At 51.4% G+C, this 17810-nt stretch overlaps 3 protein-coding genes across 7 annotated transcripts; all 3 read right to left on the bottom strand.

Annotated features, from left to right (window-relative positions):
* Positions 1 to 2255: 2255 nt before the first annotated feature.
* Positions 2256 to 4444, bottom strand: HOXD8 (homeobox D8). Of its 2 annotated transcripts, XM_054830850.1 has the most exons (3): positions 4031 to 4404; positions 3610 to 3757; positions 2256 to 3017 (listed from the first exon to the last, which is right to left on the bottom strand). In XM_054830850.1, the coding sequence occupies exons 1-3, from the start codon at positions 4142 to 4144 to the stop codon at positions 2722 to 2724; spliced, it is 558 nt and encodes a 185-aa protein (XP_054686825.1). In that variant the 5' UTR covers positions 4145 to 4404; the 3' UTR covers positions 2256 to 2721. The 2 variants fall into 2 exon arrangements, with proteins under 2 accessions (XP_054686825.1, XP_054686824.1); XM_054830849.1 differs by having other exon boundaries at positions 3610 to 4444.
* A 3234-nt stretch (positions 4445 to 7678) lies between these two features.
* On the bottom strand, positions 7679 to 13502 carry HOXD9 (homeobox D9). Of its 4 annotated transcripts, none has more exons than XM_054830608.1 (5): positions 13442 to 13502; positions 11897 to 11954; positions 9887 to 10492; positions 9148 to 9396; positions 7679 to 8567 (listed from the first exon to the last, which is right to left on the bottom strand). In XM_054830608.1, the coding sequence occupies exons 1-4, from the start codon at positions 13442 to 13444 to the stop codon at positions 9155 to 9157; spliced, it is 909 nt and encodes a 302-aa protein (XP_054686583.1). In that variant the 5' UTR covers positions 13445 to 13502; the 3' UTR covers positions 7679 to 8567; positions 9148 to 9154. The 4 variants fall into 4 exon arrangements, 3 of the variants coding, with proteins under 3 accessions (XP_054686583.1, XP_054686582.1, XP_054686584.1); XR_008577727.1 differs by having other exon boundaries at positions 7681 to 8567; positions 8794 to 9396; positions 13442 to 13492; XM_054830607.1 differs by having other exon boundaries at positions 7684 to 9396; positions 13442 to 13492.
* A 387-nt stretch (positions 13503 to 13889) lies between these two features.
* On the bottom strand, positions 13890 to 17000 carry HOXD10 (homeobox D10). The gene is made up of 2 exons (XM_054830605.1): positions 16217 to 17000; positions 13890 to 14805 (listed from the first exon to the last, which is right to left on the bottom strand). The coding sequence occupies exons 1-2, from the start codon at positions 16956 to 16958 to the stop codon at positions 14528 to 14530; spliced, it is 1020 nt and encodes a 339-aa protein (XP_054686580.1). The 5' UTR covers positions 16959 to 17000; the 3' UTR covers positions 13890 to 14527.
* Positions 17001 to 17810: the final 810 nt, after the last annotated feature.

Below are 17810 nucleotides of genomic sequence, written 5' to 3'. Positions count from 1 at the left end.
TTTTCTTTTCTTTTCTTTTCTTTTCTTTTCTTTTCTTTTCTTTTCTTTTCTTTTCTTTATTTTTTAAAATCCATACTCCAAGTAATAACGAAGGAGTGATTCAACTGCCAGGGTATGGGGGGAAATACCTTAATAACTATAGCGATTTTAATTTTTTTCCTTAATAAATAAGACAGGGACGACGCCAGTTACCACTAGGCCTTCCCAAATGATGTGTGCATAAGAAGGAAGTCAGTTTTTGCCTGCGTGGCTGCGTTCCCAGTCGGCCCTGGGAGAGTGCTGCTAACGGAAACTTCGTCAGTAATATTTTAATTTTATTCTCTTTGTCTGGAAATGAAAAAAACAACCACGGCAGCAGCTCCTTCCCGGACAAATATTAGCCTAGGAAGTGCTCCGCTCGGATGTGAAGGTCTCCGTTATGCGCTTCCCCCCCGCAGGCAGCCTGGGGTTGCAGCGGGCGGCAGCAGCCCGGCTTTCCCTGCGGCAGGGCCCGCTGGGACCCCGCTGCGCCCAGCCGCGGCCGCAAGCGCAGCAGAGGAAAAGGGCTCGTTCCTTGCCCGGAGACCCAACATGCCGGAGCCACTGGTAGTGGGTATTATTTTGAAAGGCGAGGGTTTTTTTCCGCGCCAGGCGACTGGGTTTCCTTAAACCCGCCGCTACCAGCCCCGCGTCTTTCCTGGACACTAGGGATACCGGTGTATTTATGCAAATCCATGCAGCAAAATGTTTACTTCACCACTTTGCTGCAGTTTCCCCGCACTTACAACTTTAACCAATTACACGATTAGAATAAACCCAGAACAATAGCTCCGCTTGCTTGTGCCTCCCTCTAGAGCTGGCGCTTTGCAGGAGTGGAAGCATGCTTGGCTCGGCAGTGGGAAGGGGGGAAGAGGAAAGGAAACGAAATGAACTAAACTCGCTTTACAAATCCCGACCCCGGGGACTGCAGTTCCCGGCCGTGCCGTGTCGTTTCCCGAGAACGGAACCGTGGGTGCGGATAAGGGCCCCAACGCCGGGCGGGCACGCCGGCGGCCGTCACCTCCCGAGGCCCCTGGATGTCAGTTTCCGAGCGGGGCCCTGGCTCGTTCCCTGGTCCGTCGGGAGCAGGCTCGTTTCTGGGGCAGATAATATAAATTTGCCGTGTTTTTCGCAATGGCTGGCGCGTCCCAGCGGTTCCCTTCACGGAACCATCACTCACGGAGGCGTGAGGCGGTGGGGAAAAAATGACGCAGAAATCTTAGTAGGGATTTATACCTCATACCTCAGCCCTCTGCCTGCTGTTCCTAAACAGGACTGATCTCGGCCGTCCTCTCAGATACCGCGGTTTGCGGGACCCCGCCGCGGAGCGGGAAAAAGGGGAGGGAGGAGAGAGGGGGAGATAAATTAAACCGTTTTACTGATCCGAGAGGACTTTTCTTCCCGTGTTGTGGGGAACTGTGCGGCAGGCTCTGCCTTCGCTGGCTGCGGCCTCCGCTGGGAAAAGCACCCAAACCGTGCGATCATATTTAAAGGAAAAAATGCCTTCCCCCCCCCGCCGTTGACGCGTGTTTTGGTACCACAGACCGTTACAGTCCCGCACAAGGCCACAAAACCTTTGCATTTATCTGCTTGTCCTCCTGGTTTGGCCGCGGTTTGCATGGCGCAGCTGAAAGCCACGCACCGGTCGGGAGTAGCCCTCGGGGCTGGCGAGGGCCCGGCGTGAGCCCCGGTCTCGTCTCCCCCCAGCCGGGCCGGAGCAGCGGACGGCTCCACGGAGTATAGGGCCGTGCGTGCCAGCAATGGCCCCCCTACCCCGCAGCCCCCCCCCGGGGGGGGGAGCACAGGAAAGGCGAAGGCAGGGCCCAGGCGCACACGTCGAGGGGTATCCCAAGGCTGGACCAGAACGTGGGCTTAGCCCGCAGGAGGGGCCGCAGCCCCCGTTGGCCGCTGCTTTAAGCCCGGCCTCGCAGAGCCCATGGCTAGGGGCCTCCGAAATGTCGGTGGCGATGGCAGGATGTGCAGGCGGCAGGGAGCGAAAACCAGGTTTTGTATCCAATGTTCCATTCCCAGACCCCACAGAAACACCCAGCATTGGAGGAAGGACGGGGGAAAGTCGCAGGAGAGAGTTAGTCCGGGCACGGAGAGGCTCTGAAGGTTACTGGAGGAATGGATTTACAGAAAGAATTATCAGCAAGCCGATACATTTTGTATTTGAATAAATTTGGTTTATTTTAATCAAATATCAATAGCAGTAGGTTAAATATATTTCTAAGATCTTTTCTTCAAATTTATTAAATTTATTTAATTTACTTAACGTAAGAACAAGAATTAAAATAGTACAAGTGCACTTGTGTTGATTAATAAAGCATTGTTAAATGTCTTGCTTATTGGCATTTATTATTAGGAAGTTTATGTCGTTTCCCGCAATCACCGTCTTTTAAGATTGCAAAAAAATATGTGTATATATATATATATCATTAGAAATGTATCGCTACAAACTCTGTATCAAATTTCCAAAAGAAGTAGATGAACTGTTAAATCTAGAGATTGTTCTGGATACAGTTAAAAACAAAACAAAACCACAAACAAGTGAAACACCCGAAGCAGAGAAATGTCAAGCGGAGGGACACGGGGTCACTCGTCCCACGGCAGAACCACGTAGAGGGAGAGACGGGCCGAGATGCCGGGCTATGGAGCTAGTTATTTTTTTATAGCCTTTCACAAAGGCTTTTAGGGCAAAATTTAATTCGTCTGGCCTTCAGCTCTGTCTTCTTCCAGATCATGTGCTTCCTTTTTGGCCTCCCCTTCCTTTCCCTCCTGTCTGGAAGTGGGGAATTTGTCCTTGTTGTTCTCTTTTTTCCATTTCATCCTCCTGTTCTGAAACCAGATCTTTACCTGCCTCTCGGTGAGTCCTAGTGCGTGGGACACCTCGATCCTCCTCTTCCTGGTCAGATAGGGGTTAAAGAGGAACTCCTTTTCCAGCTCTAGAGTCTGGAATCGGCTGTATGTTTGTCTTCCTCTCCTCCTACCCGGCGCTGCTGTTTAAAACAAAAACACAGGGTTTTGGAGCTTGGTGTGGTCGTTCACAGCAAGGCGCAGGCAGGGAGCGAGAGCTCGAGTTCCTCTGGAAATCCCTCGAGAGAAGCCCCGCAGAAACGCAGGGAGAGAAAGCGGAGGGCACGGAGGAGTCTAGAGCTTTACACATGAGTGCGGGGAAAAAGCGATAACAGATGCACGAAACGCCTCAGCTCTCCCCCTGCATCGGGGGTTACGGGACCGAGTTTACGGGGTCACTTTATTATCTAGTAACCGGCACCCCCCGGTCCTGCACCCTTCCCGTTAAGGCAGCGGCGGCGGGAGCCGGGCGAGCGTGTCGGCTGCGCCTCTGTGTCCGAGTGGCGACTTTAAGGCTACTCCTGGGGTGGCAGCAGCCTTCTGCAGAGATTCTGTTTGCCTATTGTATCGTTTTATTATCGCAAGCCGCCGCGGTGATAGGAATCGCGGGGAGAGAGGCAGGGAGAGAGGGAGGCAGAGGCAGGGAGCGAAAGGTAGCGAGAAAGAAGCGGGAGGAGGAAAAGAAAGTTTCAAACTCAGACGTGAGATGGAAGCAAATTTTTGACTGCGTCCAACCTTGTGGTCTCATCCAGGGAAACATTTGAGCAGGAGACGAGCTCTGATTTAAGTGGTCTGGTTCCTCGCCAATATTAGCACGGGACGATTTACAGTCAGGATATTGTACCAGCTCGGCCTCTTGCTGTGTCGTAAAAATCTGCTGTCTCTGTAAGTTATCGTATCCGTAAAATTTAGCGGGCTCCCCGTGACAGGTAACCCCGCTGCAGGGGGCAGGAGGCGGAGGCGCGGCGGGGGGAGGAGGAGGCGGCTGGTAGGCGGCCGTGGGGCTCCCCCCGGCCGGGTGGTAAAAGTCCGCGGCCGCGCCGCCGCCGCCCCCCGCCCCGCCGGGCGCGGGGTGCGGGAAGCCGCCGACGGCCGCGCCGTTCCCGTAGAGCAGGGCGGCGGCAGCAGCGGCGGCGGCGGCGTGGCGGCCGCTCACCTCGGGCGCGAAGTGACAGTCGTAGTACGGGGGATTGATGGGCTCCCCCGCCGCCGCCGCCGCCGCCGCCGCCTTGTACTTGGAGTAGAGCGGGTTGACAAAGTAGGAGCTCATCGGGGAGGGGGCAGCGGCGGGCGGGGGCGCGGGCGCGGGCACGGGGCGCTGCTCCAGCCGCCGCCGCCGCCGCCGGTGCCTCTACGCCGCGCTCATGCCGCCGCCGCCGCTCGCCCGTGCGCTCCCCGCTCCTGCTCTCCGTGTATGTGGTGACCAGGACTGGAATATAATCGCTCCCAAAATGACCTGCCTCACTGCTTTTACTATTTCCTATTAGGCACACAGCAGCCCGCGCACGCACACGCGCACACACACACACGCGCGCGCACACACATACACACACACACACACACACACACGCTCATGAACTCAGGGGGGACTTTTGGCTTCAGTTTACATGTGCCGCTCCTCAGGCAAGAAAAAAACCTGGCCCAGCCCTGCCCGGATCCACCCCAGCCGCGGCGCCCCCGCTCCCCCCGCCGGTGCGCGCTGGCCGGGAGCCGCCGAAACCCCGGCCGCGCACGGGCGAGGCGGCCGCGCGGATCCCGAGCGACAACCGCGGGCGCGCTGCCCGGGGCGACGCCGCAGGGACCGCCCAGACTCGGGGCCGCGGCTAAGCGCTGAAGCGCGGCCTGCACCTCCGGCCGTGAAGGGCAGAGACCTGCCGGGGGGAGCCGATGGCCAGAGCAGGGAGCCGGGGGTGCCGGCGAGGGCAGCTGGGGGGAGTCCGAAGGGCAGCAGCGTGCCGCGGCCGGGTCCCTGTGCCAACGGACCCTCCGGGTCATTTCCTTGCAGACGAGCAGAGCGCTGGGAAATGAGATGCACATTCACCCTTGACGCCGTGCACGCATGGCTGAGGCTCCAGGTTAATTGATACTTAATGGAAATCATGCCTATGAATATACTTTCCATCATTTCACCCTTGGTGGACGTCATTACCGAGGCAGAGAGAGGGAGAAAAGGAAAAAATAAATGTGTGGGTGAGCGGTTAGCACCGCTCAGGGACGCAGTCCGAAATAAGCGAGCCCTGTTCTCCGAAGGGAAGGAAGGAGGGCGCTGCCCGGCAGGCTGCCCCGGCTCCTCGGGCTGGCCGCCCCCGCGGGGTGAGCGCGGCCCGGCCGCCTGCGCGGGCCCTTCTCCCCGAGCACCGTCTCCAGTCTTCTGTTCCCCGCTTCGTTCTGCAGTGGGAACCAGCCTTTCGGACAGACACCCCCAGGAGCTCGAGTCCGCCCCATTTTGAAGAGACGAAAAATGTAGGTGAAATATAAGACGCGTCCCGCCAGAGCCACGTGTGACCGTCTGGTGTGAATTGACAAAAAAATATTTGTGGTTACATAAAAAGCATCACAGGCTCCTTCCCTATCACACTCCGTTCCCCCACCACCACCACCCCCGCCTCCATGGCAGTTAACTGGCTTTGTCTAGGTGACCAGCTGGGCTGCCCCGCTTACGAGCGCCCGAACGGGCCCCGGGCCCGCAGGGGCACCCTGCCCGGCCAGAGGCCCCGCGACCCGGGGCACACCCCTTTGGGTAGCCGGCGGAGGCTCAGGGACCCCCGTGCAGCCCGACGCCAGGCGGGGTGGGAGGGAGAGGCCCGGGCGGGGGACGCACACATGGATTTTTGGTGCTACAAGGACAGCAGCCAAAGCCCGTCGTAGGAGAGCAGCGGGAAGGCAGAAGGCCAGGCCAGGCAGGGCGGGAGCGGCGGTAGAGAAACACCGCCTCACCCTGCGGAGAGGCGCGGAGACGCAACGGCTGCTTCCCGCATCCGCGCCGCGTCCCGGCCCCGGCCCCCCCCGCCCCCGGCCCTCCACTTCTCCGCCTCTCCGCATGCTCATCCCATCGGGGCGCCAGTCCCACGGGACAGCACCGCCACCCGCGTGGGTCTGCGGTGCCAAGCAGTGAGCCCGCGGTTACCCCGGCCGGGGGTGCAGAGAGCGGTGCGCGGGGCGCGGAGCGGTGCGCGGAGAGCGGGGCGCGGCGCAGGAGCTAGAGTGGAGCGCGGGCGCCCTCTGGCGGCGCGGAGCGGCGGCGGCAGGCAGCGCCCTCCCGCTCCGCGCTGCCTGCGCTGCCCGCGGCTCCACCGGCCCCGTCACCGGCCGGTGGTTCCGCCAGAAACCCAAAAGGCTCCTCAAGGTCCCTGTGCCACTGCGGGACACCGGCGCGGCTCTGGCCTCCTACGGCGGTGCGCTCGGTGATGAGCGGCTCTTCCTTTGCTTTCTGCTTTTGGGTTGGTTTTCTTCCTTTTCCTTCCCCCCCCCCCCTTTTTTTTTTTCGGTCGGTCGGCGTTTACAGTGCCATTTTCTTAGCACATTTCAGTGACCCTCTTTTATTTTTTTGCCAGTGCTATAATTAACTACATACAAAGAATGCGCCTCGTTTACACATGGCAGCCAGGAAAGACGCCTGAGCTTTGAAGACCGCTGCTATCGCGTTTTCGATCATGTTTCCCCACATATTGCACCACGAACTCTCCTTGTGTGGTAGTTTCAGAGTTATACGTTTTTGTCTTGAACATGTTATTTTGTTTGCCTGTGCATTTATGTATTTATGGATTGATTTATGTAAACGAAAGTAAAGATGAATCTTTGTTCACCGCCCCCTTCATCACACACGCCTGTGAATTATTTGGTATAATGCGTGTGTGTGTGCACGCGCCTGTGCATATACAGATGTACAGACATATATTAACACAACCAATGGGTAGGAATTAAATTATTCTTCAGCTTGACACTAAAAGTAATTTCCGTGGAAGAACTGCGTTTCGTTGTTCAAGACGTTTGGGTCTCTTTCTGCCATTTTGAAATAAACGCACACAGTATTAGAAATAGGTAAACAAAGAAGGGGGAAGGAAAATAAACAGCGTAAAATCTGTCAATCTGCCATAGATAAAAATATTAAAAAGAGATGGTGTGGGCTTGTTGACAATTTCTTACCAGAGCCTCTGCTAGAATCAATATAATAGAGTGTTGTGTCGCAAAAATATTGTTTACCTGTTGTTAGTTATAGATCAGCTCCCTCCATGGTTATTTTCGAAAATATGGAGGCTAACATCGTAGGATTCATCGCGGTAGAATATCCAATAAAATACATTTCAACAAATCAGTGGACTTTGTAAAATGTCTCAGTTTCGTGACCTTCGGGTCTTTTTCGAGTCTGTTGCCTTGGCCCAACGCTGACGTATTGAAATTTATAGTCCAAGATTTTAAGACCTAGTTTGTCTGCATTTTTTGGCTTTTTTCCCCCTCTAACAAACACAAACATCAAAATAAGGTGGTTTCAAAGAAAAGCGCCATAGCATATCGTAAACTCATTAGGTCCAGACGTCTAGCCATCTCAATGGTTTTATTATACCACGGTTCTTCCTGTTTTAAAAGAATTATAGGTATCTTCTCGACAATGGATGGGAAGCAATGCAACACCTTTTCCTGGCACTGCATGCTTTTGCCTTTTTTTTTCCTTTTTTCTTTACTTTTTTTTTTTTTTTCAGAGGTAAAAAACATTAAACACCAGGTCTCTCAGCTCTCCCCTTAATCTTGAATTAACCGAACTGCTCGTAAATATTTACGGGTCCTTCATTTTAATGGTTGCTCTTTAAACAAAGCATTTTTTACAATGAACTTCATCTCAATTATCTTGATAAAGTCATGTGTGTTTATAAATGCAGAAGGCATGAAACGCGTTGCTAAATGAGCTCTCGCCAACAAAGCTGAACGTTTGGAAGCAGCCGTGTCTCCCCAGAGCTTCCCAACCTTCAGATTAAAGAGCGCAGAGGTTAGAAACGGCCAAAAAAAAAAAAAAAAAAAAAGGGTTTAAGCGAATAGGCATCATTTTGTTTCACTGGCTCTGGAGGACCGGTGCGGAAATATTTCCTAAATGATCCCAAGAGATCGCGGATGTTTCAAAGACCGCTCGTACATAAGGCGTTCGGAAGCAGTCCGGCAGCAGGCGCACCTACACGGCGCACCGAATTCGGCCTCCCCGCCACTGACCTCCAAGAGCAAATAGCCATTAGGCGAGGGGAGGGGGGGAAATCATTTTCCTCCGGCCTTTGTGGCTGCCAGAGGTGCTGCTGCCCCGGCAGCGCGGCCGCGCATTCCCGCGGCCCCGGCTCGGCACTGTTCGGCCCGCGGTGGGCTCCGCGGGAGCTGCGCGGGGGCTGCGCGGCGGGGTCGGCGGCGCGGAGAGCATCGCGAGGGGCGCACAGATTTCTCCTCTCACCGCAGCGCTGTCGTTCGGTCACGGCAGACTTTATTGTGTAATAACTGACAACAATTACAACAGGTCCGTAGTTCGAGACACGAGGTGGTTAATTAATACAACAGTCACCGGGGGCAGGGACGCCAGCTAGCCGGGGGACCGGGAGACGTTAGGCCTATTGCGAACGGCTTCAAGGATGAGACAACCTCCTAATAGTGCACTAAAGGGGGGAATAGCTCGTGGCCTCGCTGTGACATCTATTGCGAAGGAGCAAAATTCAGACCTAGAAAGCAGAGGTTTTGGGTAAGGTTTCCTCTTAGTAAATCGTGGACAACACAGCACCCCCATTGATTTAAGCGACTGTAATTTAATATATATTTTATTATCGTAATTATAATTAATTTCCTTACCTTTGTTTTGGCAAAGTAACTATCTAGACTACATCACTTTTAAGAAACATGTCAAACATTTAACATCAGATAGAGCTCCCAAAGCTAACGTGCACTCACAATATCTTCAACCAAACGGTCTGGGAAGGAGGAGGGGGGGATGAAGCGACTCTGCAAAACACGTTGGCGAGCAAGACAAAATTTCCCAAAATACCTGACACAGACCACGTTTCACTTCTATCTTAAAAAAAAAAAAAAAAAGACCAGATTGATTTAAAGTTTCTGGGGTGGGGGGGCGCGGGAGGAGGAGGAGAAACGTATGGGGGGCTGAGGGGGCAGGGGAAGAATAAAACCAAACCAACAACAAAAAAACCAACCCAACAACCAAAACCCCAAACTCCAAACAAAACCTAAAACAAAACCCAAAAGCCCCAAACTCAAAACTAAAGCAATATTCCCCAAATGCGTTTCTACCCCAGCGTTAGTCCCCTTTATTGCCTTTCTCCTTGTTCATCTTTTTCATTTTCATTCTTCTGTTCTGAAACCAGATTTTGACCTGTCTCTCTGTGAGATTTAAAATCCTAGCTACTTCGTAACGGCGGTCTCGGGTGAGGTACATGTTAAAGAGAAATTCCTTTTCCAGTTCCAGAGTTTGATACTTTGTGTAGGGACAACGCTTTTTCCTCGTTGAACGAGCGTGGATCCAGTTTGCTGCAGGGTTATCTGGAAGAAGGGAGGTATATAGGGAACGGAGCGGGGGGGGGGGGGGGGGGAGAAAGGTCGTTAAATTAATTTAACGAAGGATGGACTGTTTTCACAACTTTGGAGGAATTATCATAAAAGCCTTAATGCCCCAGTCTGTTTACTGTACAAATGATGTCTTGATGGTAGGTGGTTATGTGGAGTCTTTTATGGGTGCTTGTTGCTGCTTGCGCTGGGGTAGGCGTCTAGACGTTTTTATAGGTTAGTAAAACTATCAGTTTTGCACATTCGAGCCTTACAGGTTTCGGCAATAAATCAAAGGGGCAATTTCTTTCTTTCTTTCTTTCTTTCTTTCTTTCTTTCTTTCTTTCTTTCTTTCTTTCTTTCTTTCTTTCTTTCTTTCTTTCTTTCTTTCTTTCTCTCTTTCTCTCTTTCTCTCTTTCTCTCTTTCTGCATCTCTCCCTCTCTCTCCCCACCTTTTTTTTTTTTTTTTTTTTTTTTTTTTACTTACTTGGGTCAAGTTGCTGCTGCTTCTCCTCCTTCAGATCGCTGCTCGGGCTGGGGTTGTGGCTGCAGGCGGCGGGGTCCTTAGAGCTGCCGGCAGCCGCCTTCTCCCGGGGCTCCTGGAGGAAGGAGCTGCACGTGTACTCGGGCACACCGATCCCCTGGGATTCCCGGGACGAGGAGCACTCAGTCCTTTTGGAGGAGGAGGAGGAGGAGGAAGATGAGGAGGCGGCTGCTCCCGTCTCCGGCTTTATCCCGTAGTGACGCCCGTTGGAGGAGCCGGAGCTGGACGCGGAGCCGCCGCTGCCGCCGCCGCCGCCGCTGCCGCCGCCGCCGCCCGGGAAGCCCGGGAAGGGCTCAATCCAGGAGCGCACGTAGCGGCCGGCGTCGGCTGCCCCTAAGTGGGGCTGGTGCATGTAGGGGTGGTAGATCCCGGTCATTGCCGCAGACGGCTGAGGGTGAACCGTGGACCAGGAGGTGGAGAACACGGTGGATTTTGGTGCAAAGCTACAGGAGGAAAAATCTGAACTCTCTGCAACACCTGATGGCCTGGAGGTCGCACTGTGACCTCCCTGGACGAATCTACTCCCGTAAACTTCTTCGCTTTCATGGCCTATGAGAGAATCGACATAATAGTTACTTATGGTGCCACTAGACGACATTTTAGGCTCCCCTCTTAGTCATATAAAAGGTTACACTGTTAACTGTATATGATACCCTCCCGGAGAACAATCGTAGTATTTTGCAGACTGCAACCCTCAACCATTGGTTGCGGAGCCCACGTGATCATATTTACCAATACTGCGAGTAAATCAATCCGCTAAACTGGGGCTGCTGTGATTAAAAAAAAAATCATCATCAACAACGGCCCCGCACAGAGCGCCGCGCCGGCTGCGTGCCCGGACCGCGCCGGGGCCGCCCGCCGTGCCCTGCCCGCCCTGCCTGCTTGCCCGCCTGCCTGCCCGCCTGCCTGCCCTGCTTGCCCGCCTGCCCTGCCCGCCTTGCCCGCCTGCCCTGCTCGCTTTCGCTGCCCGCCTGCCCTGCCCGCCTGCCCGCCCTGCCTGCCCGGGGCGCGGCGGGCGTGGCTGCGCTGGCAGCCCACGGCCGCGGCGGGCGCGGACTATTTCTTCACCTCCTTTGAGTGATTTCTGCCATTCATTTCTTAATCAATGAGAGGCAGGGTGTTTAAATAAATCCAACAGCCTTGGCTTGCTAATCACACTCCAAGCTGCTGAGGAAACCCGCTGGGAAAGGGGGATTCTTGCCTGTAAAAACAAACCATCGCAAGCTGGGACTGTAACGACTTCTCATAAAACAGGAAAATGTTACAGTAAAAGCACATTGCGGTACTTCCATATTTCAGAGCATGTGCGGGTATTATTATCCGCTCCCCGCCCCCCCGGACAGAAAGTTTCCATGGAAAAGATACACTTTTTAAAAGAGATGCCCATTGTGTTGTTTTAAAACAGGTGGAAGACCTCTGTAATGATTTTATGCCTTTCAATAAAAATTTTATGAGGTGTATTTGATTATAGATTAATGTGTCCCTAATAAAATGGACGGATGGAAACAGCAAAGCCTGTGTCTCCGAGCACAACTGACGTGTGGCTGAACACATGCTCCTGTATCTGCGAAACTTTGGGACTACACAGCTCCAACACAGCCCCCCTCACGGTGCCCAGCGCGGCCCGGGAGGGGACGCGGGCAAACGCTGCCCGGAGGAGGCCGCCTGGCCCCGCAGCGGGCAGAGCCGCGGCCGGGGGGTAAGGGCCGCAGGGGCGGGCAGGCTCCGGGCCGCGGGGCTGCCGTTGCCCCCCGCTCGCCGGCAGAGCCGTCTCCTCCGCCCCTAGTTCAGGGGGAGCTGGGCCGGGCCGCGCTGGCCACGTTCAATGCCTACGTGAGATATTCGCCCGCTTTGCTTTCTTTTCCTTCCCTTCCCTCCCCTCCTCTCCCTCCCTGGCCCGGTTATCTTTCCCCGAGCGAAACGCTGCCCGGTTAGTATTGAAAACTAGATTACCCATGGTCTTCTGCCCACGCCTGCTCTCCCGAGCGAGGGACGGTGGCTGTGTCGGGATCTGGAGGAAACGCACACAGTTAGTGGAGAGCCCGTAGCACAGCCCGCCGAGGGCACAAACAACAGCACTGAGAAAACACTTCCTACTCGCTGGCCGGTGTGAGGAAGGGACTGAAATTCCTGTTTATTTAATGATTTATTACTCTCTTAGGTTGTTTTCTTCCTTTCCCCCCTCATTTTTTTTCCTTCCCCCCCCCCCTTTTTTTTATCATCTCACTTTAGCATTTTCCTTTGCATTTCATACGTGTCATATTTTTCTCTAGAAGCAGGGCTTGTGGTATGGCGAAGAATTGTCCCTCGCTTCACACAGATATAAATTGATAAAGCACGCAGATTAGTGTGAGCTTTCTTTTTTATATACGTTAAACACTTGGTATGGAGCCAGCTAATTACTTCCCACTGCTGAAACTTCTTTGGTGCTGTAGCGAGTATCTTTAAAGGAAAAGAAAAGACGGTTCAAATGTATGCAATATTTAAAGAGGGTGGGTTTTTTGAGCACCGTTTCGTTGTTTGTTTTCGAAACGAGAGCAAGCACAAAATACCTACGTGCTTGCGGCTCCCGCAGCTTCAAAATGGTGATGCTTTGGTTTGAGGAAAATATACTTATGCCCCACGAGTAAACGTGCACATGAGAAAGTATTGGCTTAAATTGAACATCAGCAACAAGAGAGTAAAATACAGCTCCACCAGCTGCAGTATAAGCAGTATCATTGTCACCAAGTCAGACAACATTGGCACTATCTTGCGTTTAATTTCTTGATTTAGAAACTGCTTAGGGGAGGAATGGGCGTTGATTGCGAGCAAGCTGGTTTCCCAGTGCAAACAGTAGCCACGCTATTTTTCTAGGACTGTTTGAAGGTGCGAGTATGCCCAAGTATTTGCACTTCAATTTGGAGTCATGTTCATTTGCAAGCCATTTACAGTTCTGCTTAGTATTTCTGCTCACACAGGCACTCACCCTCTCGCTCTCTCTCACAGACACCCTTCCTCAGCTTCCAGTGCAGAGCCCTGCTAATAACATTTTTCAGCTATGTACAGAAAGGGTTAAGAGTCGTGAACTTCATTATCTGGCTGTGTGCTACTAAAATGGAATTGCGCGAAATAAAACGATCTCTGAGCAAACAGAAACGGTGCAGGGTGACAAAAGTAGGTCTGAAGAGGCTGGTGTACTTTTGCAAGCAAGCTTGGGAGCATTTCTGCTCGGAAAAGCCAATCTTGCCAGATGTTTGAGGGGATTTTCCCATCCACCATCTTCTGAAAGCTCTTGTGCTGACCAAGAACCAAACTCCTTAACATTTACTCATACCCAGCTTTGCATTTGTTATGATGTGGGTTTGGTTTTTTTTTTTTAGCGAGTAAAGACACGAAATCAAAGTCTACACCTTAAGCACGCAGTGACTGATATTTTTTAAATCAACATATGAACGTCAAATAAAATGACACACATATTGCTCACAGCTTGTAGTAGAAAGATTTTTTATCACTTACCATTTATGAGCTGATTGGATGAGGATGTCCAGTTTAGGTCATAATATTTTACTACGTTTTTCTTTTTTTTTTCCTTTCTCCCTCTTTTTTTTTTTTTTTTTGTCATTCAGTTTGTCAGACTGCGAACATCACACAACATTTTATCAATTAATCATTTGTTTACAGGCACAATTATAAATGAATTAGGTTTACATCATTTCCCGCCTCAGTCTCCACCCCACCCCTAAAAAAAGGAAGGGGGGGAAGAAAAGGGGGTAAGGAAAGAAAGAAAGAAAGAAAGAAAGAAAGAAAGAAAGAAAGAAAGAAAGAAAGAGAACCAGGCAGACACACACAAAGAGCAGAAAATGGCAAAGAAGGTACATCAGTCCAAATAACTGCTGATAGAGAAAGATCAGGAGACCAGCCTGCATCCGTACTTTAAACATTCGTAGAAAACCAAAGGAACCGCAGTAGTTTACAGAGTTTATTGCATTATACATGCGAACAGAACATGCACAAGAAGGACATATTGCTGCTGAACGACTACTATTCCACATATGCACCACAAGGAAATGTCTACAATGGAGAAGAAGGAAATATTCCATTTTACGAAGGACAATCTCTAAGTTCATTTGCGAGGATAGTTACATTATAATGTGCTTCTTTTTCCCCCCGCCCCCAAAGTTTTTCCCCTCTTTTTTTCTTAAAGTATTGAATGTACTCAAAACGTTATGGCCCGTGTAACAGCCCCACATAAATACCATTTTGTTAGTAAAAACATGAAAAAGTCACATTGCTTGGATGTTCGACAGTTCCAATAAGTTAAGACCAAATGATAATATTCAATAATAGTTACCCTGCATTACGATGAGAACAAAAATAAATTACACGTGCTAGGTTTTATATATACTCATCATAGTAATACATATTCACTTGCAGCGCTAAAAGAAGGACGAAGAGTCACATTCTATCAGAAAAAAAAAACCAAACCAAACCAAAAACCAAAACAAAACTGGAAAATGCCGGGTTTTGCCAGAGTCTCTCCTGCCTTTAGCAAGTGGCGGTGCTGTGCCCATTCCTCACTGGTGCCCCCCCCGGGGTTAGGGTTTAAGAGAAGGTCAGATTAGCGGTCAGTTCCCGGATTCGGTTCTCCCTGCTCATCTTCTTGAGCTTCATTCTGCGGTTTTGAAACCAAATCTTGACCTGCCTGTCAGTGAGGTTTACGCTCTTACTGATCTCTAGACGGCGCTCTCGAGTGAGATACATATTGAATAAGAACTCTTTCTCTAATTCCAGTGTTTGGTGTTTAGTATAAGGACACCTCTTCTTTCTGCCACTCTTTGCAGTTAGCCAATTGCTTGTTGGAGTATCAGACTTGATTTCCTCTATCAAAATCAAAGAAGAAGAAGAAGAAGAAGAAGAAAAATAAAAAATACCTCAGGCTGTTAGAGTGTACCCTTGGCCATGACCCCTCCTCTGCAGTGTCTGGCATATATGGTTGATGTGGGCATTAAACACAGCTCGGGTGAGGTGTGGGCACAGAAGGAGGACCTGCTGCCAGGCTGGGCTCGCCCGTCCCCACACACGGCACCCTGCCTTCCGGCCGCCCCGCTCTCCTGCCCCTTCCAGAAATGGGCTCTCAAGTTTTCAGCTGGCGTTTAGCATTTCAACAATATTTAACCTGCCATCAGCCCCATGGCCGCATTTTAACGGGTCTAGCCTCGCCATGGCTGCCTCGGGATCCCACGACACTTGCTACGAAAATATCCCAATTACCAAATACCCTCGTAGTGTATTTTGAAGCAGGTTCCCCCCCAGCCATCAGCTGCATTACACCAGTACACCTAGGAGCAGGCATAGACGTTTTCCCAGCCAAAAAGATACACAAGAAATTAACACCCCCTGCCTCGGATTTTTTTTTTTTTTCAATTTTCCTTTAAGATTTTTTTTTTCCCACCAAAACCAAATCTGCCCCACATCAACCTAGACCTGGGCTGTTAAATATAATTCAGATAAAGAGAATCTCCATGCACACGTAGGGTATAAATCGACCTAGAGGTTGCAAAGTACATTTCGATAGGAGAAAATTTCCCGTTTTGGGATTCTTTGACACACGCCGTTCGAAAGGAAGGCTTTAGTGCACTTTTAAAGGGAAAATAAAATCAGATTACCACCATCTCTAGCTTTCAAAAGCATTTCAAAATACTGTTGCACTTTTGGAGACCAACCCAAGGTTATCTAAAGCACCACATTGAAATATTCCACCTTTGGACCAGGCAGATAGCGGGCTGCTGCTTTCATTGTGCATTTGTTTCCAACTTTAACCAGCCTGGTAGCACCTATTCCTCACCTATTTTAATAGGATCGTAATTAACTTTAAATGCAATCAAACCGCAGTAAGGCTCAGTGAAAAATAATAATAATAATTAAAAAAAACAGCGAAATACTACGAGAGAAAAGTTGAGCTGGTCGTATTTTACAACCTCCAGACCTGCTTTTTTAGAGGTATGGGGCTGCTTTGGCTGCTGCAGCGCATTAAGGAGCACACGGCTATATTCCCCGCATCACAGAGGCGGTCTGCATGCACGAGAGAGGCAGATCTCTACAGAAAATCTTTGGACCCTTTTGTGTGGCATTTTTGCCTGCCAAAATCTTCAGAGACACAGCACCTGCAGCCCGATACTCCTTAGCATTAAATGTGACGGCTGTGATGCTCGTTAGTATATTCGAGCGTGCTTTACGGTGCTGGCGTGTTGGAGTTACACCACGGCACGGCTTAAACTCGGTAATACAGACCTTTACTCTCCTTCTCCTGGACTTCTGGGCTGGACACGGAGCCTTCGGGCAGGCAGCTCCGCTCGTCTTGCAACGTGGACTTGGGCTCGGGACTTTCCACTTGAGAGACTTTAGCGGTGTTGTCTTGGTTGTTCGGGTTTTCATTCATTTTCTTTTCCAGCTGAAGTTGAGCAGATATCTGCGGTTTGGAGCTGCCGCGAGGGTTTAACTGTAACATTACAGTTGAACTCGTTTCAGGACTATTATTGTACTCTTGGGTTTTCCCAGTGGCGTAGGTCTGGCTCAGTCTAAAATATCCTGGGACGGGAACCTCGGGGTTCTCAATGGGGCATGATTCAGACACCAGCCTCTGGTAGGAAGGGACGTCTGCAGAAATGAGTTTGGATCTCTTATCGGAATACATGCAGCAATTGCTTTCTTCTTTAATATTTGTAGTGAAGGAACAAGTGGGGACCTGCTGTGTAACAGGTTGCTCTATTCGACAAGATCTGTTCGGGTCTGTCCAAGTGTCTACTTGAGGTATATAAGGATGTACATTCATACCCATATTTTGGTGATTAACTTCTCTTTTAGCCAGAGACGGAAGGAGTCCACAGGTTTGCATCCCATACGTCCCAATGTCTGTGCTAGGTGGCATATACATGCTGGCGCTGTTGGAGTAGAAACTGTCACTCCTGCACGCACTGATGAGAGAATCTACTAAAAAAGTATTAGCGGCAGGAGAGCTGTTGGGAAAGGACATTTTGGGGCGGAATTTGAGGAAGAGAGATTGTGTCCTTTGTAGGCTGACATCTCTAGGAAAACATTCCCGTGTAATTGCGGATGCCTCCGCGCGACCACATGACAGCCGGGCCAATGGCAGCGCCCGCCGTCCCGCGCCCCGCCGCCCCGCCGCTGACGCGCCCCGCCGCGCCGCCCCGCCGCGCCCCGCCGCGGTCAACAGCGACCCCTAGGCCGCCGCGCCGGCACCGCACCGCACCGCCCCGCCGCGCCCGCCGCCCGCGCTGCGGCAGCCGGACCGGGCCCCGCCGCGCCGCCCCGCGCGATGCGCACCCCCTCCCCCCCCCCCGCCCCCCCCCCCCCCGTCCTCCGCCGCCCCCACTCCTCCACGCGCCGCGGAGCCTCCGCGGGCGCGGAACCCCCCGGGTGGCACGGCGGGCGGAAAAACGTGCGTCCCCGTGATGGCTCCTGTAAAAGCCCCGCTTCTGACAAGTGCGGGGACAAAAGGTTGCGGGATTTATTAATGCGTATTAAGGAGAATCAGGGGCGATCAATAAAAGCCTCATCTACATTCTTGGGCTACTTGGTAATTTTCTTGCTTCTGAAGCTTTTTCAAGAGTTATACCCTCTGTTGCCGCGCACGGGAAGATATTTTATTAACAAATCAATCGAGACTTTGTAAAGGATAAGATTAATAGTTAAGATTTAGCATAATGGCGTTCGCGTTATGAATTATTGAAAATTATACTATTGATTTTTTTCCTCGCTGCTAACCGAGAAGGTCAATTTTTGTTTTAACACAAATCGTCAAATATTAAAAGCTAGACTTTTGTCATAACTCGAGTTTTATAGGGAGGCTACATTCCTAAAATTA

Source organism: Grus americana, chromosome 6, assembly GCF_028858705.1.
Source record: "Grus americana isolate bGruAme1 chromosome 6, bGruAme1.mat, whole genome shotgun sequence".
Lineage (NCBI taxonomy): Eukaryota > Metazoa > Chordata > Aves > Gruiformes > Gruidae > Grus > Grus americana.
This window is presented reverse-complemented; position numbering and strand designations above follow the sequence as displayed.